Source organism: Medicago sativa, chromosome 6, assembly GCF_051527215.1.
Source record: "Medicago sativa cultivar Bolivia chromosome 6, Bolivia_mono, whole genome shotgun sequence".
NCBI classification, from domain to species: Eukaryota; Viridiplantae; Streptophyta; class Magnoliopsida; order Fabales; family Fabaceae; genus Medicago; species Medicago sativa.
This window is the reverse complement of record NC_140754.1, coordinates 52,796,599-52,823,998: the sequence shown is the minus strand read 5'-3', so window position 1 is coordinate 52,823,998 and position 27,400 is coordinate 52,796,599. Positions and strand designations below refer to the sequence as shown.

At 34.3% G+C, this 27,400-nt stretch overlaps 1 protein-coding gene and 2 long non-coding RNA genes across 3 annotated transcripts; 1 reads left to right on the top strand and 2 right to left on the bottom strand.

Moving 5' to 3' along the window:
- Positions 1 to 945: 945 nt before the first annotated feature.
- On the bottom strand, positions 946 to 27,377 carry LOC146915606 (uncharacterized). Its single transcript, XR_015014676.1, has 2 exons — positions 27,237 to 27,377; positions 946 to 1,211 (listed from the first exon to the last, which is right to left on the bottom strand). It is a non-coding gene; the product is annotated as an uncharacterized LOC146915606 (long non-coding RNA).
- Positions 13,948 to 14,536, top strand: LOC146915608 (uncharacterized). The gene is made up of 3 exons (XR_015013380.1): positions 13,948 to 14,146; positions 14,247 to 14,330; positions 14,417 to 14,536. It is a non-coding gene; the product is annotated as an uncharacterized LOC146915608 (long non-coding RNA).
- LOC146915607 (protein FAR1-RELATED SEQUENCE 5-like) lies at positions 21,075 to 23,921 on the bottom strand. Its single transcript, XM_085718005.1, has 3 exons — positions 23,826 to 23,921; positions 21,404 to 23,707; positions 21,075 to 21,292 (listed from the first exon to the last, which is right to left on the bottom strand). Exons 1-3 carry the CDS (start codon positions 23,919 to 23,921, stop codon positions 21,281 to 21,283), a joined length of 2,412 nt encoding a protein of 803 aa, XP_085574131.1. The 3' UTR covers positions 21,075 to 21,280.
- Positions 27,378 to 27,400: the final 23 nt, after the last annotated feature.

The following is a 27,400-nucleotide window of genomic DNA, read 5'->3' as shown; positions in this document are numbered from 1 at the left end:
AATACAAGTTAAAAACATTTCTAGCATTTCAACAAGTGTCCTTAGATTTGTCCCCGTGAGTTTAGCTCAATTGGTAAGGACAATGCATAATATATGCAAAGGTCTGGAGTTCGAATCCCGGACACCAAAAAAAAAATGAGTGTCCTTAGATTTTGTAGTGAGATCCTACAATACAATAACCGCCAAATATAATTAATTTAATTTTTTCACATAAACCAAATGATAATTGACTATATATCCGTAAAAGAACAACAATCTATAAGTTTGGACAATCGTCAATCATCACCATTTTTATTAGCTAATTCATCCACGACAGTATCATTTTTCAAAAAAATAAATTTAAGTATAGATCCGTAAAAGAACAACAATCTATATGTTTGGACAATCATCACCATTTTGATTAGCTAATTCATCCACGACAGTATTATTTTTCAAAAAAATATTATATTTTTGTTTAATTGTTAAACAAATACAATCAACTCGATCATATGACTCTTTTAAAAAAAAACTCGATTAAAAACATTATGAAAATTAAAATTATTTCTGTACATTCCTTGAACTTTTTCAAATCATTGACTTCATTAGTAAATTATTTTCACACGCTAAAACTCATTCCACCATCAACTTCAACTTTGAATTATAGGATAGAATAGTTAATATACTTTACTATAAAAAATATTTTAGCCATTTTTAAAATTTAATGCTAGTATCTCGGAAATTATTTTATTAGCTACAGACTATAATTTATACAATCGATTTAATTTTTAATTCAAATTATTGAATAACAGTAATAAACTACACTTTATTATCCAAGATGACTTAGATGAGATGATAAACATCTAAACATCTCTTTCAACCATCTAAACATCTAAACATCTAAGACCTTAAAACTACACTCTCTGTGTAAGAATTTGCAAAGAGACATAAGACCTTAAAACGACACTCTTTCTTCCAGAATTTTCAAAGAGACGCAACACTTATTAACATAATGGAGCTGGAACAAAAATCACTAAAATGAGTGAAAACCTCATAGAAGAGTCCTTACCATATTTACATGAAGCAATTAAAACAAAGTCTTTGCAGCAAATACATGTAGAAAGTAGATAGAACAGTAATGAGTCAACAATAAAAAGAAAATGAACCACTGGTAAAAGTCTTTCTCCGGTGCTATCGATCAGCTAGACCTCCCTCTGTACATGGTCCACGTACCTCTGGCAAAATAGATTTTAGAAACAACTTTTAGTCTACTGATACATTTATGAAAAATAGATTTTTACGGATCCTAGAAACAACTTTCCTTTCAATCAAGTCTATATTGTATATATTGATGGTGGGATTTACAATGCACAAGCAAAAGACTTGTGCACAACACAAATTTGTGCATTTTGTGGGCCCAAATCAAATCTGGACCGTTCATATATTATTATTTTAATGCCAACGGTTGAGATTTGTTTGGATTGAGAAATGGGTGACCTGCTGCCACAAAGGGAGAGAGGGCATGTGGGTCCCACGCGGGACCCACTCCTTTGATTAAATCTGAATTTTATATTGCAATTTTTTTGGTGGGGTTTGTATTGGACTTGGGCTTGACATTTGTGAGTAAAATTTTATATATGGGCTGCCAAATTTAATATTCTTGGCCCGAAAATAGGAAATATTTTTTCCATGCATAATTTTATTTATTTGTTGACAATTCAAATTCAATTGAATTGAATATTGAAAAATCTGAAAATTAGTAGAAGTTGTTTTATTAAATTGGACGGTTGTAATTGGATTTGAATTTTTTGGGAAAAATAAATGGGAGAAATTATAAGATGAATAAATTGGGTGTTATATTTGGGTAGTAAAATTGTTTTGGAAAAATTACAAGATGAAGAATTATGATGTTTTGGAAAAATAAATTGGAGAAATTATAAGATGTTTTGTTGGTATAACATAATATTAATAATGTTTATTTATATTGTGAGTCAATCACTACCAAAAAAATATTGTAAGTCAATGATGAATGATTGAATTATGAGAAATTATGGTATCAGAAATTAAACATTGGAGTATTATTTATTGTACAGTTAATAGAAGGAAATTATGTAGAAAGTAAACTATATTAATAATATTAAGATGTAACATTGAATTAACAAATAATTAGATATTATTTTATTTGGAAATTAATATTTTTGTATGTTATTTTATTTGGAAATTAGTTGACAATTTTTATACTAAAAAAAGTAAACTATAAAAGTTAATAGAAAGCTAAAATGTCCCAAAAAAAAACAAAAAAAAGCAATAACAGGTGAGCACGACCGTGCTTTATAATGACACGGTCGTGCTTAAAGTGACTGGAGTTGGATTTGAAAAAGTAGTGGAAGGTTCGCACGGCCGTGCTTTAAATAGGCACGGTCGTGCCTTAAACCACTGGCTGTTGCCTTGAAATTGTTTTGGGACAGACGCACGACCGTGCGTGTAATAACACGGTCGTGTAAGAAAGACAGAAAGTGAATGGTGTTTTGTCTGCAATAGCTGCACGACCGTGCTTGAATTAGACACGGTCGTGCCTTAAACCACTGGTTGTTGCCTTGAAATTGTTTTGGGACAGACGCACGACCGTGCGTGTAATAACACGGTCGTGTAAGAAAGACAGAAAGTGACTGGTGTTTTGTCTGCAATAGCTGCACGACCGTGCTTGAGTTAGACACGGTCGTGTGTGTATCAGGTGCCATATCCAGTAGAACCAACAATCATTAGTGAAATAAAAATGTGCACAACATACCAGAGCATGCCAATTACTAGCACGAGCCATGTGTTTTGTTAACATGCAAACAAGTTCAACAAGTTCAGAGCTAATATAATTTACAACATAATTATATTTGGATCATTGTTCACACAAAGCATTAAAGTTTATGATTCTGGACCGGGTGGAGGATAATGGAAGTTGAGTCGCTGCATCGTTTCTGCAAGCATTCGTTTGATGCATGCAACCTCATCATACGTCCTGTCAGCCTTCGCCTCCATTCTTCGACGCCAATTATCATCGTCATCTTTCATTCCAGTCGCAGGTTGTTGCTCCTCCCGGTAATCACCCATTTCTTCATCTCTGCCAGCCTGCTCTCTAGGTACCTGTGAATCTAAATCCATATAAAGCCAATTTGCTGGATTTGTTACGTCAGTTCTAGATGGATCTGGCAACAAGATTGAATCTTTGTCGAATACCATCAATATAAATGTCTTGTTTTCCCCATCTAGATCCCTTACCATATGAATATTTTTACAGAAATCGATATCAATGGCATAGTTCCCGTCAATGCCAATTTCTTGTGTTGCAGTTCTCGCTCCCAGCTTCCATGCAATGAAACTTACCAATCCCCCCGCCACTATCTTACCTTTTGGTTGTGCCGCCACATATGCCAAATGGTCTAATAGGTAGTAGCCAGTGTTTACGGGACATTTGTTAATCATGGCCCATAAAAGGAATAGCTCATCAGACCTCACAGTTGCAGTTTCCGGCCTACCGAAAATGGTGCATGCCATAACTCTATGCAAGTATTTGAAAACAGGGTTTTGTATCATGCTGGCCTTGGCAGTTTTGCTTTTAAAACGGTTCCGGCCAGTTATTTTAAACCAAAACTCTTGTTTGTCAAAATGCCGATGCTTTTTATCATGAATGATCCCCGTGCTATCGAAGCCCATTATGTCATTAAATTGAGTGAGGGACATGTTATATTCCACGTTGCCCAAACTAAATGAAACCGTGTGGTTTGGGTTTTTGTCATTGTCTGTATCATGAACAAAAGAGATGGTACTTAAAAATTCAAGTGTACTAGTTTCGAAGGCGAAGTGCGTCTCGCCTACGAAATCTTTCCAGCCTACATTACTAATCAATGTCGTGACATTGTCCTCTATACCCAATGCCTGTAGAGCGGCTGAATCGGGGTACCTATTTGGTACAACGTCTCTGTTCACAAGCATACTGTACCTTACCTTTTCAGATTTGTGAAGAATAAGTTCCCTCTCATTGAGTCTACCCTGTTTCTGCGTTCCGGAAGAAGTGCTGCCAACATGAACACCCTTTCCTTTAGAAGCCATTTTTTCGAAATTTCTGTTCATGTCGCAAAACAAAAAGTAGTAACAATTTACATACATTAATTGTACACACACATATGGCAGTACTAGTAACAACAATCAAAAAAGCCCCTTTTCTTTTGACTAGGGTTAAGGTTATGGGTACATTTACACTTACATTTACATAGAAACACAAGATTCATAAGCAGCAAAAAAAAAATGAAATAGTAGTATTTAACATTTCCTGATAACAATTAATCAGAAGCCCCATTTCCATATAAGAAACAAACAGGAGTAACAATACCCACCAATCAGAAACTCATTCCTAATAAGAATAATGAAAGCAAAAAGAACCTAACAATCTCTATCAATGTAGTGTTTCAACATTCAATAAAAAGCAACCAACTGCATGAAATTAAGTAAAAGGAAAGAAAGAAATGGAGGTTAATTACCTAATAGTGAGTGTAGATTTCGAAAGGGGAAAACCTAAGGTTGATGATGGTGATGATTTCTGGCGCTGCAGGAGGAAGAAGAAGAAGGAATTATAATAAGAAGGAAGTAAAAGAAGAAGATTGAGGTAGGAGACACGTTTAAATGTTTTGGTGAGTTGGTGGAATTGTGGGTTGTTGACAAATCATTAATAATCATTAATATGAAAATGATTATCATAAATGAAAACAAATCATTAGTATGAAAATCATTAAAACATAATTGATAAATGATTAAAAATAAGGGATGCACATACATTTAATTATGAAACGTTTCGAACACGACCGTGTGTAAGTATGACACGGTCGTGTGTATTTGTACTGGACTAAAAAAAAGGTAATGAATGGACCAAAAAAGTGGTTGTATGAAACGTTTCGAACACGACCGTGTGTAAGTATGACACGGTCGTGTGTATTTGTACTGGACTAAAAAAAAGGTAATGAATGGACCAAAAAAGTGGTTGTGGGGACTCGAACCCAAACCCTCAAACTTGCAAGGACAAATCTGTAACCATTTAGCCACATGGGGCGCGTTCGTCAAGTAAACAAGTTCACATGTATATAATTGAGATTTTTTTAATTATTTTAAAGGCATGATCGTGTTCTATATTGACATGGTCGTGCTGACATGTAAACTGAAAGGCACGGTCGTGTTGTATACGTGACACGACCGTGCAAGAGTATATTGTTCTGTTTTAATCAAAGTTTTTAATACCATATTTTAAAAATGCAAAACAACAATGTCTCATACAAGCATGTTCCCTTCCAATGATAGTAAGTTTAAGAGACTTACAGTGTTCAAAGTACACAATAGCTATATAATTTTTGTTTTTTAATGGATTTTATTGTAATATCTATAGATTAAAGCCTAATTACATGTACCAAAAATAAAGCCTAATTACAAATAAAATGATTAAAACATAAATGATTAAATCATTATATTAACTGATTAAATAATTTTCCTATTAATGATTATATGAGGGTTTAATAAGTTTTTGGTCCATATAAATATAGTCTAGTATTCTCTGAAGTACTTTAGGTCAAAAAATAATGTCATTGCGGTTAGAGTTGTAAGTTGCTTCATTAGCCGGTGAACTATCTTCTTATTAATGATTAAATAATGTAGTATTATGTTATTTAAATTTTAATGTGTATAAAAAATAGTTGTGATTTTTATGTAGATTGAATTTATAAGTTAGTTTTGGCATTAGAAAATATTATTATTAAATTAGATTTATGATGTAATAAACGTTAATTACAATTAAAACGATAAAAAAGTTTTAGTGCAATCCACGTAGTGAATATCTTGATTGATTAATTACCATATGTCAACAGTGTTACAAATGCAAGCTAGGGTAATCGATAACAAGAGTTTGAGTAGTCAACGAATGTTCATCCAAGTACTTTGACTCGAAGATTCTTCCAGTTAGGGTAAGAGTTTCTAGTTTGATCGGTCTTGGTGACATCTTTGAACTAGTTTAGGTAGAGGAATCATGCAGTTAAGGCGTGAGTTTAATTCGAACACTATGGTCGTTAGGGTTAGAGTTGTCGGCAAGATAGGTTGGTGAATAGTTTGATTAGGCATTAAACATTCATCGAAATACTTATCGTATATTATTCTACTTGTCTGGGTAAGAGTTGTGAGTTTGATCAGTCGTTCAGACATCGATGAAGTAGTTTAGGGTGAGAGTTACAAGCTTGATTAGTCGATAAAGTGTTTGATTAGTCATTGAACTTTGATCCATGTACTTTGACTCCAAGATTATTTTAGTTAGGGTAAGAATTTTGAGTTTGATTATTCGTTAAGAAGTCTTTGTAGTAGTTTAGGTCAAAGAATATTGTCATTAGGGTTAGAATTGTCATTAGGGTTAGAGTTGTAAGCTTGATTAGTCGATAAATAGTTTGATTAGTCGTTGAACATTCATCCAACTACTTTGACTACAAGATTCATCACCCGTTTTGAGGTCTTTGTAGTAGTTTAGGTCAAAGAATATTGTCATTAGGGTTGGAGTTGTAAGATTGGTTAGTCGATAAGAAGTTCGATTAGTCCCTGAACGTTCATCCAACTACTTTGACTCCAAGATTCTTTCAGTTAGAGTAAGAATCTTGAGTTTCATCACTCGTTTTGAGGTCTTTTTAGTAGTTTAGGTCAATGAATGTTGTCATTAGGATAAGAGTTGTGAGTTTCATCACTCGTTTTGTGGTCTTTCTACTAGGGTTGGAATTTATTTGTCCTTCCTTTTCAAAATCATAATTTTTCTAATTTTCACAATTTTGTTCCTTTTACTAAGGTTGGACTTTATTTTATCTTCCTTTTCAAATTCATCATTTTTTTTAAATTTCCACAATTTTTTTCTTCTATTAGGGTTGGACTTTATTTGATATTCATTTTCAAATTCATCATTTTTCTAATTTTCACAATTATTTTTCTTCTATTTGGGTTGGACTTTATTTGATCTTCTTTTTAAAATTCATCATAGTAAGTTATAAGTGAGATTCGTTTATTAGACATGTCAAGTCAGTCTATCTGTGTAATGTTCCAGAAACATGCTAGTAATAGTATGGAAAACGATGCTTTGAGACACTTATACACGTTAACGAAAATTTAATTTTCTATCATACTGTGTTTATAACTTATGTCAGAAGCTCTTATAACAGTTTCAATTGCATGTCATCATAACATACTACCAAGGGAGCAAGATAGTTTTTCGTGTTTTATTTATGGACTTATGTTCCAATGAAGTTAACCTCATAACTTATATAAAGCTTATACAAGTCCTCAAAACCCTAAATTGGTTGGTTTTAGCAGATATTTTGTCAAATTGGTCTGCTTAAACATGTTTTGAACTTGACTTCTCTTATAGGCTTGCCTCAAGACAGTTCATTGTATATCATTTTGATTTTTATGTTGATTATCCTACTATCCTAGCAGGTTAGACACCTCAATTCCTTTTATCATTTGAAGCTTTTGAAACCATGCAGGTCCTTAACTGTATGTAATTGTTTGGTCGCACAAAAACATGACATTTACTTTGAAATAACTCTAAAGTGTGAAGAATTCTGGTGTGGTTAATTTTGATTCCTAGATTACTTCATGAGCTTTCTTGCACATGTGAATAATTTATTTAATTTTCTTCACGAAAAAACTTGTGTTCGAGTCCTCTTCATCTAACCCAAGACAATGCTATCACTTAGATCTTGGGGCCTAGTGAATTTGTGAGTTCAAGTTTTTTAGTAACTGATTTTGACATCTTTGTTTAGATGAATTCAATAGGGATCCTTTGACTCTTTACATTTTCTTCTAAATGCTCACAAGTCACAACAAAACAACTAATTTAATTGTATGAGGTATTTGAATATCACTGCATCATACATTATTTTTTATTGCTTTTTTATTAGATTTGATCACACAACACACTTCTTTAGCTTGGGTATTTACTAACTTCTTTTCCGTTATTAGATCTTAATCAAAAGTTTTGAAGATCTGATGATGTTGTCGATGATCCCTAGGGTGTGCTTTGAATGGTTGATCAGCATTGACTCATACCTATTCTGTCATAGTAAAGTTTAGCTACTCATACCTATTCTGTCATAGTAAAGTCTAGCTACTCATACCTATTTGAGTAGCTGAGCAAAGAACAAGAGAGTAAGTATTTATTTATGATTCGTGTTTTGAAAATTGCTCTGGACACATTTGGCTTGGCTGAGAAACACATTTAAAAGATAGGTTTCGGGTTGCAAGATAATTTGTTTAGTTAGGCTTTATTTTAATTATGATGATTATTTTAGCTATTAAATAAATTTACATCTATCCTATTTATATATAACCAAACACTCTTCATAAACAAACATATCATACAAGTCTTTTTCCATCTACCTTTATTTCCTTTGGTTTCATTTACCTCGCAATTTTCGAATCCAAACACATGAGAGGGGTTAGGGTTAGGGTATATGGTTGAAATAATAATTGGGGATCCAATTACTTTCATATATTGCATTTATTACTTTGAGCTACTAAGATCCATAAGAACACTTAAACCAAATTCCAAATTTGTTCTCAATTTCTTGAAGTGAGCAAGAGCAACTTTTTCCTATCTTCTTCTCATCATTCAATTCCTATCCTCTTGTTATTCATTCAATTTCTTGTAAGTTTTCCATTGTAATAACTTTTTCCTATCCTCTTGTTATTCAATTCCTTATGGATTTACTTTTGAATTAGATTTCCAGTTTGATTTGGTAATTTGTTGCTTCAATTTCGGATATGTAAGATAAGTTGTTGTGTTGTTGAATTTCACTTTAATTTGATATGTGGTTCTATAATATTGTTAAATTGTAGTTTAAAGGTAGTTGAAGAAGTTGCAGAAATTCTGTCACTTTGTGTTGGAAGTTGATGAAATGTAAATGTTATTATAATTGATTGTTTGCTTTTTAGGTTTATTGATTGACTGAACATGAAAATTATTTGATTGTAACAGTGCAACCATGAATGTCTCAAAGGGCTCAGCAAGCAACATGGGAGAGAGACAGAGCTGGATTAAATATGCCAACAAGGTATGCCATTGTAACAAAATAGCAGCGATAAAGGTTTCGATGACTAATGAAAATCCAAACCGGCTGTTTTACGTTTGCAAGAACAGCAACAAAAAAAACAAAAGCAAACAAAGGTGTGAATTTTTCAAGTGGTGTGAACCAATTGGATGTGAAAAGGATTCAACCCAAGTTCTGGAAAGTAAGTTGACGAATTTAGGTTCTAAAAATTATACCTTAGAACATGAATTAGAGTGTGTACTAGTTGATCAAGCTATGAAGTTTGATGCTTTGAATAAAGAATTGGATGCTAAATTGGTGGATATGAAAAATTTAATTGAAGAGGACATTCAGCTTGTGAAGAAGGAATCTGAGATTGAATTATTATTCCTGCAAAAACAGTTTGAAGAATGTAACCAACAAATGTTGGAAATAAAAAGAGAAGTTAGGAATGAATCACTACATGTTCACAAGAGATTAATGGATGATATTGTTTTTGTCAAAGAAAACCATTGCTATGAGCTGTCTATATTGAAGGAAGATTTGAGAAAGGCAAAATGTTCAATGTGTAAGATCAAATTTTTAATTGTTGTACTTGTGTTGGTTCTGGGTTCTCTAGCATTCATCACAAACTGAAGATCATCTTCACTGAGAATAAAGAACAACAAGCAGCTGGATTGCTAACAATGATGTTAAGCACGGTCGTGTCGTTGTGAAGTACGTTCGTGTCTAATAACCAGTGAAGTGATGCACGATCGTGTTCATGTTACGCACGGTCGTGCTTAATCTCCAGGTCAAATTTACTATGGTATTTGTATTTAGGCTAGTTTTCCATTCAGGTTTATAAGTTAAGTATCTCATGCACGGTCGTGCAATAATCGTGCACGGTCGTGTGTATATTTTAATTGAAAAGAAGGTTGTTACCAGTGTTTGATAACACGCCCGTGTCATAATTGTGCACGACCGTGCTCATATGTAGTAGTATATTTCAGTCAGTTAGTGCACGACCGTGCTGTATTTAAGCACGACCGTGCGCGTAACGAAACCTAGATCCTACATTAAGATGTAATTTTATATTATTGTGGTTGTTATTTAAGTGACTTATTTATTTACTGACCTATTTAACTATGTTATTAGTTACAAAATATTGCCACTTAAACCCTACATTAAGCATTTCGAAATTTGGCCAAAAGCAAAGAGGGAAAAATTGGCCAAAATCTAAGTGGGAACCAAAATTATTTTGATTTGAATTGAGTAAGTACATGAGACACTGGTTTATCCAATGGACAAAACAGTGTTGACAGAAAGTCAGTTTTCATGGGTACCTTAGAGTGAAAAAGCTGTTTTGGATTGTGATTTGGACATAGAAAAAGCTGTCTCCCATGTGTAGTAGTACAAGGAAAAAAGTACATAGTAGATAAAAAGGAGATTCTTCTATATTTTGGTTTGTAGTAATCAAATATTTTTGACAGACTTTGGTTGGTGTAACCATACCATTAACATTTATCATTTGTTGGTTGGATATTAAATACTAACATTTAATTTACAGACCAATAATTTTATAAAAAAGTCTATATTTAGTAGCACAATCTCATAATTTTGTTAGTCTAGGTCTGATAAAATGAATTTACATAACATAGTATATTGCATAATATATTTTTTTTATTCATTTGTAGTGGAAAAAATCAACGTTCTTATCATCTATTGGGGCAAAGGTTTCATGAAGATAATTGTTATAAAGAAGGAGAATAGGAATGTAACAATTATGACAGGATGTGGTCATGGACATGAAGAAAAGGTATGAAAACTAAATGTACTTTTTTACTTATGTCATTTATACTTTTGTTGTTTATTTTGTTTTTTTACAAAAACTATTGTTGGTTTTTTATTATTTATGATGATTTACATCAATGTTTTGACCACAAATTATGTATATCAATTTCGGCACCTCAACTGATGATTTAAATGTACTTACCACAACAATATTTGAATTTTGTTGAGGGAGCTTAACAAAACAACATTGAATTCTGTAAAACTTCTTGCAAAGACAACATGATAATATAACGATAATTAAACGATTACATGAGGTTCACATCACAAATGCTAAAATACATAAAAAAAAAATACGATACATTGAGTAGGATAGCAATAATTGGTGGGATCTACTAGTTGGATAATTGACTTGTAACATACAAATACAAAGGGTCCTCTACGTTTGTCCTCCATCGAAACATGTTTTCAACCTCACGGTCGGTTTCGAGCTGCTTGACATCGTAGATTAATTTCCAATCGTTATGGACAGTTTCCAACGAGTAGTATGGTGTTATGTAGTAAATTTTTTTCACCCTACGAGTTGGTTCATAGTACCTCATGAAATATTCGTTGAAGTAGCGAAATAGTTCTGATAGCGTCTCGACTGGTATCAAGTACCAAGCGTCGTGGACAGAACCATCATTTTCCAACTTGACGGTGCACTTTACTGGTCCAGGCGCCGATGGTTGAGTTGACATGTTGAGAATGAAAATTTAGTATGTTAGAAAGAGAGTAATTGTGTAAGAAATTGAGAACTGAGTGTGTGTATTTATAGGGAAGAAAATATAATATTGAGTACAATTTGATTTAATAATTTTTTTTATAAAATGGTAGTTGGTTGTGACTACATGTAACTACATGGGCCCACTAATTAGATTGAGAACCTAGTACCATATTTTTGGCCATTAGGTTACACGTGAGATTGCAAGTGAAATGCCAAAATGACACTTTTCTTTACCCATAACATAAGACATATATTGGTATTTTAATAACCAATGGACCAATGAGAGTGAGACACATCATAGGGTACCCTTTTGCACAGTTTTCTGTGTATGCTTAAGCAAAGTTTCTCATTATTCTCTATCCATTGTAACCTTAACATATCAGAAAATCTTAGAGAAACACAATATTTGAACACAATGGCTGAGGAAACTGATTTCCAACATGAAGAACTTCAACATCCTCCTACATTAAGGTAAGTGTGTGAATAAACTTTTTGTTAAGTCATTTTGTGTATTGATAAAGCTCTTACAAAGTTTCCTTAAAATCACTTTTTAATATTATATAAGTATTAGAAGATAATAAGTTTTTGTTAAGTCATTTGGAGGATGAAAATAGCAACAAATAAGTAAGTCATTGAAGGAAGAAAATAGCTAATATCTCATAAAAGGAAAAAGGATTTACGTTATTTTTGTATAAGGTTAACATTATCCTCTTTTTAGTGTCCTTTTTGTTGATGTTCTTATAACTTGTTAGGAAAAAATAGTTCTTTATTAAAATAGGTAACACCTAATAAAAAGGATTTATTTTTATTGTATGATTTTTTTTTGAAGGATCCTTTTGTATGATCTAATGTGTTTTTATTTTAGGAGTGAATGTATAACATGATGTTATTAACAAAAAAATTGTATCTTCTAATAAGCTATAATTTGGTGTTGTAGCATATGCACGACCGTGCTTGTAGTTGACACGACCGTGTCAAAAGATACTGGACTTGTGGTCTGCTGGTGTGACTTTTTACTGGCACGGTCGTGCTAAATTACGACACGGTCGTGTTAGATATTCTGTGTTTAGCTTTTGTGAAAGAGATAAAAAAAACAATGACGAATCAAATGTTACTAAATATTGCTTATGTGATGTACGAAGTTCATGTTAATTATATTGTTTTTTGAACAAATCAATAATAAAACACATTTGAAAACAAATGTTTCTTGTAGACAACATACAATGGACGGCGAAGATGACTTTGATGTATCGTCCGCAAAAGTATTAACTCTAGAAGATGTCATGGAAGAGATCAAAGGGTTGAAACTAATTGTGTCTGAAATGGCTAATAAAGAAAACACAGTTGAAAAGGTATACGTATTTTATATTCAAGTATGGTACTATGTCAGCAATGTTGATTGCTATTAACTATTTCTGTTGTATAACAGGGAATTACGGATCAGGTGGTAGGCTTACGGGGTTCTCTATTTGCCATTCAAGCCACTGTTGAAGCTCTGGAAGTTATTGCAGTTTCACAAGTAAAAGACGCTTCCACTAACTTTGAAAAGCAACCAATTAATGACCGAGACTTGCTTACTGAACAAGAACGTTTCGAAAAGGAACTTGCTGACATGGATTGGAGTTCTAAATCTGGAAATGAAGATGACTACTTCGGGGGAGGGAGGTTTGGGTGTAGCAGCAGCGTGTTCGCTGGAGTGGAAAGTATGACTGATTGTAATGTTGACCTAAGTGTGTTACAGAGGAATGTTTCAAAATCTGTTGAGAGACCAGTCGTTCCTGGTTATTGGTTGAAGGAAGATACACCAACCAAGAGCTACAAGACTGAGAAACAAACTATGCTTGTAAGTCGTAGCGACTTCAAAAGACACACGCGAAATATTCAGACACCTCCAACATTCTCTGGAGATGGTGTAAACAAAAAGTTGTTTAAAGAAACCCCTTCACCAAATCCAACAGATGGTTGTTCGTTGAAAACAAGTTCCAAACTGTCTCAATCCGAGAAGAAGGTCACGGTAAAACTGGAGGAAGCTACACCCAAAAGAGCAAAGAAGTCGGTGGGGGAAACGTCAAAGGTAAAAAAAATATGTTATTAAACTTATGTTTACGTCAAACATGTAATATGATAATGACGTAAATTGGTTACATGCATATAACAATTTATTTTTTTTTGTAACATTTCAGGGAAAGGATACAGCTGATCCAATCTCAATAGAATTGAAAAGACTTGCTGTTAGAGATGCACAAGTGTGCACCTATCTTTTTCATCATGCATCTGATAGTAATTTGAGAAACGAGAGACTTGTATGGACAATGGGGCTGACGGCATCAAGAGCTGAACTTAAGTGCCTGAGGCCTGGTGAACCAATTAATGAAGTGGTATGAACCCAAATCAACTTAAAAGTTACATTAATTGATAATAATGACATTAACTACTGTTATTAAATTTATATTCGAAGGCAATTGCATTAGCTGCTGCAAGGATCACACGTAACCAAGTTGATAAGCAATCTGTGTGGACCTTACCCCCTTCGTTTGCGGTGAACTTACAAAACTCTAGTTAATTTTTCTCTTTTTATAAGCTATGTAATCAAAAAAGTATTCATGCAATAGACTTGATTTTATTTTGTTTACAATTAGTTTGACTTGGAGGACAGACTCAGCGTCACACAAATAAGAGAAAAGTACAAAGATTGGATGACTCCTTTCCCAAATTTGAAGTTTGTAAGTCTACAACACACTATTGGATTATTTGAAGTTTGTAAGTCTACAACACACCATTGGATTATATGCACCATATTTTTGTACAGATATACATTCCATTGAGGGTTGCCCCAGATTATCAATGGTTCCTGATGGTTGTAGATGTTGAAGCCATGATCACCTATCGGCTTGACTCAAATTGTCCACTTATAAGTACTTCAACCAGACAAATTAAAGTCAAACAACTGGTCAGTGTGTTATTAAACTATTTAAATATATATGTCTCGTTAGTTTTTTACTTTATGAGCTGACGCAAACTTCATTATAGGGGGTGTTGCTGTATCACATTGTGCGTACGGGTGGGTATAGCAATGTGTTTCGCAATAAAGACATTGGTTTTCAGTACAACAAAATTGTTGAAGCTACTCTAGGAATGCCCAATCCTCCCAGCTGGTATGGTACTATACTTGTTATATATTTATGCTTGTTTGATATGGTGGGCATATGATTTTAGAGATAACTTAAGTTGTTGTCCATACAGGGACAATTCTGGGGTATGGGTGATACACTGGATGAACATGGAACACCTATTCCACCCGAACTGTTTGATTCACCCGGTAAGTACTAATAGATTAAAGGTTGATGCATTGACGAGATCGTTTGGTTTACAGTAAAGTCAATGTTCCTTTTCTAGTTTAACTGTTGATTAATTACTTTATGTTATCATATGTAGCTGAATGAGAAGGCGGTAAGGATGAAGATTGCAACTGATTTACTCATTGGGGACCACAACAATTTGCGCCTCGAAGTTATGGAAAAGACTAACGCATATTTGAAGACCATAGATATCCCGGCTAATGAACCTATCCACATAGACGACGATTAGTGTTGTCGTTAGGTTCCTAACAAACCATTATTGTTGTGAAGTAGTGGTTTGATCGGAAGCTGAAATATCCTTGGCGCTTATGGTTTTATCGGAACTTTGAATTTTATTACTATGTTTTGATTATAGGGCCCATATATTTCGATGTTAATCACCGACGAAATGATTGTTGTTTACAGGGCCCATATGTTTTGATTAACTACTTGTAATGATTGTTGATGAACACACAATTTGGTTGACCTTATTTATATTATTTCACGTTTACCTATGGTATAATGTCCAGGAAATGATGTATGAAAGGTTGCTTCGATACAGAACTATTAGCACGATATTAGCACGATCGTGCAATTGTAACGCACGGTCGTGATACAGAAAATGTAGGTTAATATATGTTGTCTAGAACATTTGCGCACGACCGTGTTAGTATACAACACGACCGTGCCATTCACAGTCCATTTTTTGGTATCATTTCATTATTTAGTTCCAGTACGTTTAAACACGACCGTGTCATATATAAACACGGTCGTGTTCGAAAATGGCATATGATAAATGGTGCATCCAGTTTAAAAAAGCACGACCGTGCTAATTATTCGCACGACCGTGTTGTTAAGTTTCTTGTAACTTATTATATATATTGGGTAAAATTGATGGTGGCTTTTACATATTAAAATAAAAACATGACATACATCAAAATTACATTAAAACGTGGCATTAAAATGATAATTATAAACTACATTAAAATAAAAACATGGTATACATCAAAATTATTTTGGACAAACTTAAATCTAATCGTTCTACCACTTTGAAAATTATTATTTCGACAAAATCTATTCCAATTTGGTCCTATTTTTGCTCTGCAGTTTGGAGTGTAGTTTCCATCACTGTTTGAAACGATATTGAAAAGCTGATGATCTCCATTATCTCCACATAACATTAAAGTTCCACATATATTATGTTCGATGTATTGACTAAAGTCCGAAGGTAACTTCTGCATAAGCACAGTAAAAATAATCACATTAATATATTATTAAAAGAATATGTAATAATTGTTACCAATATTTAATATTATGAAGAAAGTCTAGTCGACTTTACCAGCTTGTTTCTCATTGTTAGACCCTCCCGTAATTGAACATCAAAAAACTTAATTTCATTTCGCTTCAAACTTCTACTGTGAAAGGCAGGCAGTTGGCAGAATAGATTGACTTGACGAAAGTCGTGGACTTTGAATAAATTCATTCCATAATAAGCAAAAATTACATCCACGTTGGCTGGGAAATTGTGGTATTGTTGCAGTGTATTCCAACCATTGGTTATAGTTGGATTAAAGAAGTTTTTTGTTAACTCAAGTGTTACGATATTTCCATAAGGTGTGACAACGTTCCACACGTCATCAAAATCATTAGTGTATGCCTCGACAAAACTCGGATCAACTTCAACGCGTGCCTGAAAAAATAAAAATATAACAAAAATATTAGATACTAAAATATAAGGAAGAAGATAACAGCTGAAGCCGAAATAAATTTTGGATGTTGTTAAAATAGGGGTAGAGAAATGTACCTTAAACGATAATTTGACTGCACCAAAAAATGCCTCTGGGGAATCTGGAATCATAACTTGTATATGATTGTGTGTATGGGTGAGAGCCATAGTGGAATAGTTGGTTTTTTTTTTTTTAAGGAAAGGAAGAAAGAGTTGAGTAGTGGTATACTCAAATGTAACAATGTGAATGTATTTATAGTACAAGGCAATTGAAGTTAAGTTGTAACCCATGTATAAAACAATTAAAGGTTGAGTGAGGGAGCATCCAGTTTTGAGAATCTCTGCCATGGCAGTTGAAAGACATATGCATGGTGTAGGAAAAGTATTCAAAAGCAAAGGTATGTGCCATCCAATCGTTAATAGACTGTAATCTATACCTATTGTAATCAAATCCATAATAAATAAATATATATATATATAGCTATTATAGTACTTTGAATATTGTAAGAATCTTAACTTTAATATAATTGGAAGGCACATGCATGTATTAGGCATTGTTTTTTAGCATTTTTTTATTATTGTCTTGAAATCATGAGACCAAAATGAACCTTCAATGAATACGTTCCCTACACGACCGTGTCATTATACAGCACGACCGTGTTAGTATACTGCACGACCGTGCAATTCCAAGTATGACAAGAAAATGAATGTTTATATACGTCCCAAGTTGATAACATAACGAAAGCGCGCCCATGTGGCTTAATGGTTATGAATGAGTCTAAAAGTATGCCTTGCCAAAGTAACGAGGTGGTGGACATGGGTTCGACCCCCAGCCACCACTTTTTTCATTTTATTAACATTTGAAGCTTTTTTAGTTCAAGTACGTGTAAACACGACCGTGTCATTTTTACACACGGTCGTGCTTGGAAATGGCATAGAATTAAAAGGTGCATCCATTTTAAAGCAGCACGGCCGTGTTAGTATACAGCACGACCGTGCAATTCCAATTATGACAAGAAAATGAATGTTTATATACATCCCAAGTTGATAACATAACGAAAGCGCGCCCATGTGGCTTAATGGTTATGAATGAGTCTAAAAGTATGCCTTGCCAAAGTAACGAGGTGGTGGACATGGGTTCGACCCCCAGCCACCACTTTTTTCATTTTATTAACATTTTTTTTTTAGTTCAAGTACGTGTAAACACAACCGTGTCATTTTTACACACGGTCGTGCTTGAAAATGACATTGGTTTTATGTATTACAATAACAACTATGCACGACCGTGTCATTATACAGCACGGTCGTGCTGGAAAATCTATGGTTTTATTGTTCTTACCAGATTCTATACGCACGACCGTGTCAATATACAACACGATCGTGTGCGTTTCGCATAAATATATATCAATATTCTGGCTTTGGTAACCGTTCCTCATTCTCACCACCACTCATTCAACTTCCATCAAAACCTAAACCTCCATTAACCTCCATCCACTTCTCTTCCAACCCAACCTCCATATAAACAACTTCTAACTTCACCAAATCTTAACAAAAAAAAACAACAAACAACAAGTATAACACATTCAATCCAAACCACAATCAAAAATCATCCAATCTTCAAACAAATGTCCAAATTCGTGTACCCTCCAACCCTAACTTAAAACCAACCAAATTCAAGTTTAAACATCAATCAAACACAAATCCTCATCCCCAATCTATAAACCCAACATCAATTCAACCTTTCCCAACCAAAATCAATCTTAAAAACCAAACTTTTATCCCAAAACCAAATTTTTCTTCCTTTTGTGAAATTAAAAAATGACAAAAAAGAGAAAGGATGATGTTGTTGATGATGCTTCATATGATGCTGATCATGGTTCATCTCAAGCAAAGAAGAAAAAGGTTGCTGATGATGGTTCTTCTCATGCCAAGAAGAAAAATGTGGGTGATGATGGTTCATCTAGTGCGAAGAAGAAAAAGGTTGCTGATGCCAAGGGAAAGGAAGTTGCTACTGATGCTGGCTCTTCTGATGGCAAGGAAAAGAAGGGTAAGCCATACGAACTAGGAATTATCCTAAAGAAAGCGGAAGAAAGGGAGAGGTTCAACATACTTGCTAGAAGAGGACTCGCAATGAGCAGGTATCCCGATAAAACTACTTTAGATGCTTTAGGTTTGAGAGAAAATATTAGGATTCTGGTTGATAACATAGGATGGGGGAGATTTATAGGACATTCATACACCACAAAGGTATACCTTACCCTAGAATTCCTTAGTACCTTGTGTTTTACAAAAGATAAAGATAATGTTGATGACCCACACCACAACAATGTGTCATTTAGCCTGGATAACCGTGAATTTAGCATGTCACTAACTGAATTTTGTGAACGGATGGGGTTCGCAAGCACGGGACTCATCCACGATTCTCATAACCCGAACACAAAGCCTGAGAATTATGATCCTGATGAGTTTTGGCATCAAATAACTGGGATGAGGAAATTTGTGCCTAAATCTGCTAAGGCTAGTTCCATCCACAACCCTGTTTTCCGCTACATTCACAGGGTTATGGCTTGCTCCGTATTCGGTCGAAAGGAAACGGGGACGGTTAGGACCGATGAACTGTTCATATTATGAGCTATGGTCAACAAGCAACAAGTAAACACAGGTTACTATCTTTTAAGCCATATGGCGTCTGTTGCGACACAGGACAGTGGTAAGATTGTGGTGGGGGGACCGATAGAGTTCATGGCCAAGAGGTTAAATATTAAAGTGTATCGTGATGAACATCCACTTCATGGTTGCAATGGAATCAATATTGACACACTGATTCAAATGAAAATGATTAAGGATGTGAGTGGGGGGAAGAGAGAACAATTTCAATTGAGGGTTACGAACCATGACTCATTTCTATTGCCAAATCCTGATAGGACTGACACATCAAGTGTAGAAAATTGGATTTATTGCGATTTAGGTACAGAAGTTCCTGCAGAGCACCATGATGGAGATGACGTACAGGCTGATGACCAGGAGGAAGACCAACCGCTGCCGGAGGTTCAACAAGACCATGATTGGCGTGCAAGGATAGAGGCTGAGGTTCAAGGGACAAGGGCCGACCTTCAACAGATGAGGATGGAGCATCAAAGGCATTATGAAGAGGAGCAGGAATGGCGTGGAATGATGATGGCTGAGGTGCAGCAGATGAGGCAGGACAACCAAACGCAACAACATATGCTCAACCTAATGATGCAGCACCTAAAAATTGAATACCAACCTCCAGGTGGAGTCTAATGTTTGGAATCTGTGTTCGTGACTTACGGAGTAGGGAGGATAGGTTTTTTGCTTGCTTATGCTTCTTGGATGATTGCTACTGGTTCTTTTATTTAAGTTTCTTGCGTTGACTTATGGAACTGTTATGTTGGGTTATTTTGAACTTGCTAATGCTACTTTTGTTTACGTTTCTTTCATCAACTTCTGGTACTGTTATGTTGGGTTCTCTTTGAATTTTGTATAAGTTTCTTTGAACATGCACTATCAAAAATTCTGTTCAAAACTTAATTGTGTTCAATTTACTAGTTTGTTTAAGTTCATATGTAAATCTTTGTTGGTGTCATAATCTATAAGTCTGTTCAGGTTGTATTGTAAATGATTCCAAATTGTATGTGGCTTTATTTACGTCTGTGCATGCTGTGGTCACAACTTTGTAAAAAATCATGTAGCACGACCGTGCCCAATTTACACACGATCGTGTGTATTCCATTCACAGTACTAACTAATGACCAGAATGTAATGACACGACCGTGGCAAATATGAACACGGTCGTGCTTGATTATCAGCTATAAATTTTATTAGCATCAGTACTCATAAGCACGACCGTGCTAAACTATCACACGGGCGTGCCTTCTATTCCCATTCGAAATGTAATGACACGACCGTGCCAAATATGAACACGGTCGTGCTTGATTATCAGCTATAAATTTTATTAGCATCAGTACTCATGAGCACGACCGTGCTAAACTATCACACGTGCGTGTCTTCTATTCCCATTCAGAATCAACTTAGAACATAATATATTGACACGACCGTGATAAAATATCACACGGGCGTGCCTTCTATTCCCATTCTGGATCAACTTATAACATAGTATATTGACACGACCGTGTCACTTTCAAACACGCCCGTGTTAAGTACGAATGTAAAAAGTTTCCTTCAGCACGCCTGTGTCGTTTGTGTCCAAGGTCGTGCTCATAACCCAGTACACATATTAACAACTAATTGCTTAACAATAGAGATGGCGCAGGCAATTAGACACATCCCAAACAAACAACGTTTTACACAAACCTTCAAATATTCACGAAATACTTTTGATATCGTGTACATATTAAACAATCCACATCAAATTAGACACGTTCCAACAACATAATATCACAGATTAATAAAAATGCATAAGTTCACGCCTAAATAAACGCAAAACAAGAATCAATTTAAACAAACAACAGTTCACTAACATCTTCGTCGAAGGGTCATCATACACCATTCTCCGGTTCATCAGTTACGAACATCTTCAACGCAACATCATACTTCAAAATTCATCGTGCTCCTCCAATCTTCAATTTTAATTCAAATCCTACGTTGTTCGAACAATAATAAATTACTTACAATGTTGACGCTAATATCCCCATTTAAATTTTAAACAGTAGAAACTTCAAACATTAGATAATAACGGCTTCACACTTACCATGGGTGTGTTCCAATCTTCCGAGTCTTCAGCATACCCTTGATCATCATTGATATGTGATGAATGATTCTGTGATTGTACATTAAAGTCTTCTCGTAGACGACATGACTGCCGGTTGTGACCCTTACATCCACATATGCCACATTTCGGCGAACTCCGCTTTTTCTTTCCACTTACATTACGAGATGAAGACGCAGCTGCTGCTCCACCTCTTTTCTTAAGCCGTTGCGGATTACCTAAACTTTTTTCTGTCACTGAACCGACCACGGGCAATTCATCAACTTCACCCCTGCTTAATGATTCCAATGTTTCGGTGTGTTTTTCAATCATTTCCATGGTTTTGTGTATATATTCAGGATCTCCACACTTCAACACGGCATTGGCCATCCTCTTACATCGCTCCACAAACATCACATACGTAGTTACAAATGCAGGATCACGGTGACTTGAACTATTAGCATTTTGAGCATTGATTCCATCTTTAGCACGTTTGGTCCATCGTTCCATCACGAGACATTCTGGCAGTACAACAATGTTCAAATGCACTAGAACATGTAAGATATGTTCACAAGGAATACCAAATGTCTCGAATCTTTTGCATGAACATTTAAATGTTAACCGTTCTTGGCAAAATGTCACGATCCAATGAATATCATCCCTAGGGTATTTGAAAACATTATAGGTAAAAATGGAACCACTGCGCACATCACCTTCGACTTTGCACCGACTAGATCTCTCCAATACGGGCCTAAACTGCTTAAACACTGACCTTGTATATATTCTTGAAGCTGACTTCTCTAATTTTCTATGTTGAGTTTGCAAAACGGGGTCACCAAAAGAAGATGCATAATCCGCCTCAATTTCTCTGTATCTAACATAATTCAGCCACCGCAAAAAATGCTGTAAAAAATCCACCAAATTCGACAAGACGGTAACATATTTTCCAAATTCAGAATGAAGACCTTCACACCTTGAGGTTGTTCTGAAACCAGCATAAAATCTACCACGGATATGGGCAGTTGACCATTGCTCCCGCTTCTCATACAGCTCACGAATCCACTTATTATTTTCCAACCCAAACTCTGCAACCAACAAATCCCACATAGTTTCAAACTCTTCAATATCAAAATCACCGAACATACACCGTTTGAACTTCGGGACAAATTTTGGATTTTTTATATTGCTCGTTGCATTTCTAGCCAAGTGCCAGGCACACAAACGGTGATGAGCATGTGGAAATACTCTTCTAATTGCATTTCTCATTGATAGATCTCCGTCAGTTATAACTGACACAGGTGCCTTCCCGCCCATTGCCTCAAGAAATTGTTGCAGCAGCCACACGTAAGTGTCCTCAGTTTCATCACCAACAATCGCACTACCAAATATGATACTTTGATTATGATGGTTCACACCGGAAAAAATAACTAACGGTGTGTTGTACTTAATTTTTCGATATGTAGCATCAAATGCCAAAACATCTCCAAACACCGAGTAGTCCATACGGCTAACCCCATCACACCAAAATAAATGTCGAAGTGTTCCATCCTCTTTAACTGTGTGCCTCCAAAACATCATATCATCCGTACTACACAAACCCTTAAGGAAATCAATTGCATCCTCTGCATCTGTACTCTTCCTCTCCCTGTTCTTGAATTGCTCGTTGTACATGTCTCTTCTTGTATATCCAAGATTTTTAAATCCACCAGCCTGTGAAGCAAAAAAACCATAGATGCGTGACGTAGGAATGCCAGCTTTCCTCATCATTTTCATTTGGTATTTGTCATAATCGCTCATCTTCCTATGTGCAGGTAGCATTCCCTCATACTTCCCATCCAAAAAGGTGTGATTGTGAATATCGTCAACAAATTTTATGTACCATCGACCGCTACCAGCGTCAACGTGTACTTGAATTTTTGCCATGCAACCACACCTACTAGTTGCCTTCTGCTCTCTTTTCCTATCGGCAGCATTACTTCCAACCCTGTAACCTTCTCTATGACAAACAAAGGTTTGTTGAACAACATCGCCATCCCTGTTCTTAACAACACGGCTTTTTCTACCGGAAAATCCACGTACACAACCGTACAAATTGTAAAACTTGAATGCAACTAAACGATCCTGAAAATGGTACCGCATGATTTCATCCGACCCTATTTCCTTAAAATTAATTCTGTCAAGGTCAGCCATGCAATCAACCGCCGTTTCATCGTCAAAGTTGCACCCATACAACGAACTGTAAATGTCTTCGACATCTTCATCCGAGGAACATACATCACTCTCCGAACAAGAGCTATTGTCCATGTCCTGTACATTAAAAATTGCAAAATAACTTAGTAATTAACAATCCTCTGATCAGAATTACACTACGATTTTCGCCAACTTCAAAAATAATTTACACAATAATGTAATCACATCAACATACCTCTACCTCTGAACCTTCCGCATTAAGGTTGCATCCACCAGTTATGTCGCTTACATTGGGAATTCCGAAAACTTCTAGAATTTCATGAATATCCATCTTCCTGTTCATCATACATACATGGATTTAAATAATCACAATCACAAATTCACCAAAACACACACTACCTTTACATGAACAAAATTGCAGGAACCAGACAAATACAACACTACATAGCAATACTAGTAGAAAGCAAAAACAATTACTTCCAGGATGTCAGGCACGACCGCGTCTATAATCAGCACGACCGTGCTCCAAAACATTCAAAATTTTAACTTCATGCATGGAATTTTGGCACGACCGTGTCAGTAAAACGCACGACCGTGCTCGATTGCAGTTCAAAATCTGTCTCAAAAAACCTAGCCCAAACCAACCATATTTACTTCCATTAGGACAAGCACGACCGTGTCATTATTAAGCACGATCGTCATGGTGATAGTAAACAAAATGCATCCAATCTCCAATGAGTTTAAGCACGGTCGTGTGTAAATTAAGCACGACCATGCACAACACCATCTCACAAACTTGGTGTTGCAGCCATTGTTGGCTTCTTACCCTCTTTCATTGACCAAAAACTAACTCAAAAATACATTATTTATTCTTTCAGTTATGGTATCTTAGAATCTTATATTCGCCAACAACACTACTACTATACAACAACCATATATCATAAAAAAACATTTAAAATGATAAACAAATTTTTATTCATACCTTTATGTTGAAAATGAATCTAGATCTATAAAAACTAAGCTGCAATTTCCAGATCAATAAAGGAAGGTGAAATAATGTTGAACAATTTTGTTGATGGAGAAGAACTTTAAGTTAAGCATGAAGGAGAAAGCATATTTGGAAATATCAAGAGCATGGGTGGCTATGGAGATGAAGAAGCATGTTAAGCATGAAGGAGAAGGGAAACGAAGCTCAAAATGAGTTTTAGGATGGTGTTTCACGTGTGAAGCTAAAGGAAAATCTGAATTACTACTCTACATGTTTCAATTTTAGCATGGGGTTTACAAGTAATTGCTGATAACTGGTGGTTTTTTAGGGGGGTGTGAGCAGCATAAACAATAAATGGAATAATATATAATATAATATGTTACATTAAAATATTCCAGCAGGTAAAAAGTGGGTTTTTTACCGCCAGCTGTCCTTAATATTTTCCCTTGTGCACATGCACAAGTCTTTTGCTTGTGCAGGCTAAATGCCACCATATATTGATAGGTATCTGATTGAGATGTAAAGACGAAGTAATACAAAGGTACAGAAGTAATGTAGAGAAAACACTGTTTCATTTCAATCTTTAATGGGTAAACAGTGTATTTAGCCTCTGTAAATTTTTTTTTTTAGATTCCACCCTCATAAAATTTTTTTGTTTTGGTTTTGGCCCCTGACCCCCTTGAGTCAGCAGAATCTTTGACGTGGCAGGCGACGTCAGCAGATTCTGCTGACGTGGCACGCTGACTGTATAATTATTTTTATTTTTTATTTTTTTATTGGGGGTACACGTGGCATTTTCGTTTTTTTTTAAAAAATTTAAAAAAATTCTGGAAAATTGAAAAATTAATAAAAAATTAAAAAATTCTGGAAAAATTTAAAATTAATAAAAATTGAAAAAAATATTTAAAAATTCTGGAAAATCGAAAAATTAATAAAAATCTGGAAAAATGAAAAATTAATAAAAAATTGAAAAAAAATTAAAAAATTCTGGAAAATTGAAAAATCAATAAAAAAATATTAAAAAATTCTGGAAAATTGAAAAATTAATAAAAATGAAAAAAATTTAAAAAAACGGAAAAAATTAAAAAAATCTGGAAAAATTAATAAAAAAAAAAAAGATTAAAAAATAAAATAATCCAATAAAATGAAAAGTAATGAAAAAATTCTGGAAAATATTTAAAAATTTCGAAAATTTTAAAAATTCTGAGAAATACTAATAAAAATTTCAAAAATTTCCATTAAAATTTCATTTTTCCAGGAAAATTTCATTTTGAAATTTTTTAATGAAATTTTCCTGGAAAAATGAAATTTTCGAAATTTTTATTAGTATTTCTCAAAAAATTTCCGGGAATTTTTGTGTATTTATAAACTGAGAATAAGGGAAAAAATATGTGTATTTATAAACCGAGCTTAGGTTTTTTATGTATCTTTCGAAGTTTCGAAATTTTCATTAGTATTTTTTTCGAGAATTTTTGTGTATTTATAAACCGGAAACTTTTGTGTATTTATAAACCGAGAATAAGGGAAAAAATACACTGAAAAAATCTGAGCTAATCAAAATTTCGAAAACTACGAATGATTAATCTTTTTAATTTTTTTTGACAATTTCAAATTTTTTTAAATATTTTCCAGAATTTTTTTTATTTTCCAGAATTTTTTCATTATTTTCATTTTATTGGATTATTTTATTTTTTTAGTCATTTTTTATTTTTATTAATTTTTCCAGATTCTTTTAATTTTTTCCGTTTTTTCAATTTTTTTCATTTTTCCAGAATTTTTTAATATTTTTTTTCAATTTTTTTATTGATTTTTCAATTTTCCAGAATTTTTTAATTTTTTTTCAATTTTCCAGAATTTTTTAATATTTTTTTAAATTTTTTTATTAATTTTTAATTTTTCCAGAATTTTTAAATTTTTTTATTAATTTTTCAATTTTCCAGAATTTTTTAATATTTTTTTAAAATTTTAAAAAAAAAAAACGAAAATGCCACGTGTACCTCCAATAAAAAAATAAAAATTAAAAATAATTTTACATTCAGCGCGCCACGTCAGCAGAATCTGCTGACGTTGCCTGCCACGTCAAAGATTCTGCTGACTCAAGGGGGTCAGGGGCCAAAACCAAAACAAAAAAATTTTATGAGGGTGGAATCTAAAAAAAAAATTTTACAGGGGCTAAACCCAAAAGTGACCTATATTACAGGGGCTAAAAGCACTGTTTACCCATCTTTAATTTATTCGCTACTACTTCTAATCATCAAACTCAGCAAAACATTAGTCACTCGATCGAAAAAAAATATTTTTAAACCCAATACGGTTTTCGCTGCTAGCAAACATGATCTTAAGGAAAACCTTGAGCTTTCAACAATCAATTAGGCTCTTAAAATTCCTCATTGGAGAGAAGCTAGTTTGATGCATTACTAAAGAATGGAACATGGACACTTATACCAAAACCAGAAAATACAAATCTAGTTGGTTGCAAAGCAAGATTGGTAACTTTGGCACTAGATCATGGGTGGTCACTACATCAAATGGATGTTAATAATGCTTTTTTGCAAGGTAATTTAACTAAAGATTTGTATATGCAGCAGCCTACTCAATTACATTTCCAGCAATTAAAGTGGATGTTATGGTATCTCAAATTGATCCAAAAAAACTTACCTGCAGAAGTAGTTCTGCAGCAATCGGTTTGACTTTAAAACGTGACGATGAAGGCGACAGCATCAAACACTCTGTCTTAATCTTTGCACTCTGCAAATAAAATCACATCAATGGAATATGCAACCCTTAATGTCACGAGACCAATTTGCCTATGTAATATTACC

Bases quoted from the DNA above. Each gene is read 5' to 3' on its own strand.
- LOC146915607 (XM_085718005.1), bottom strand. From the start codon at position 23,921: ATGGATATTCATGAAATTCTAGAAGTTTTCGGAATTCCCAATGTAAGC. The intron at 23,708-23,825 runs GTATGTTGATGT...TTTAATGTACAG, and splicing joins CGGAAGGTTCAGAGGTAGAG to GACATGGACAATAGCTCTTG.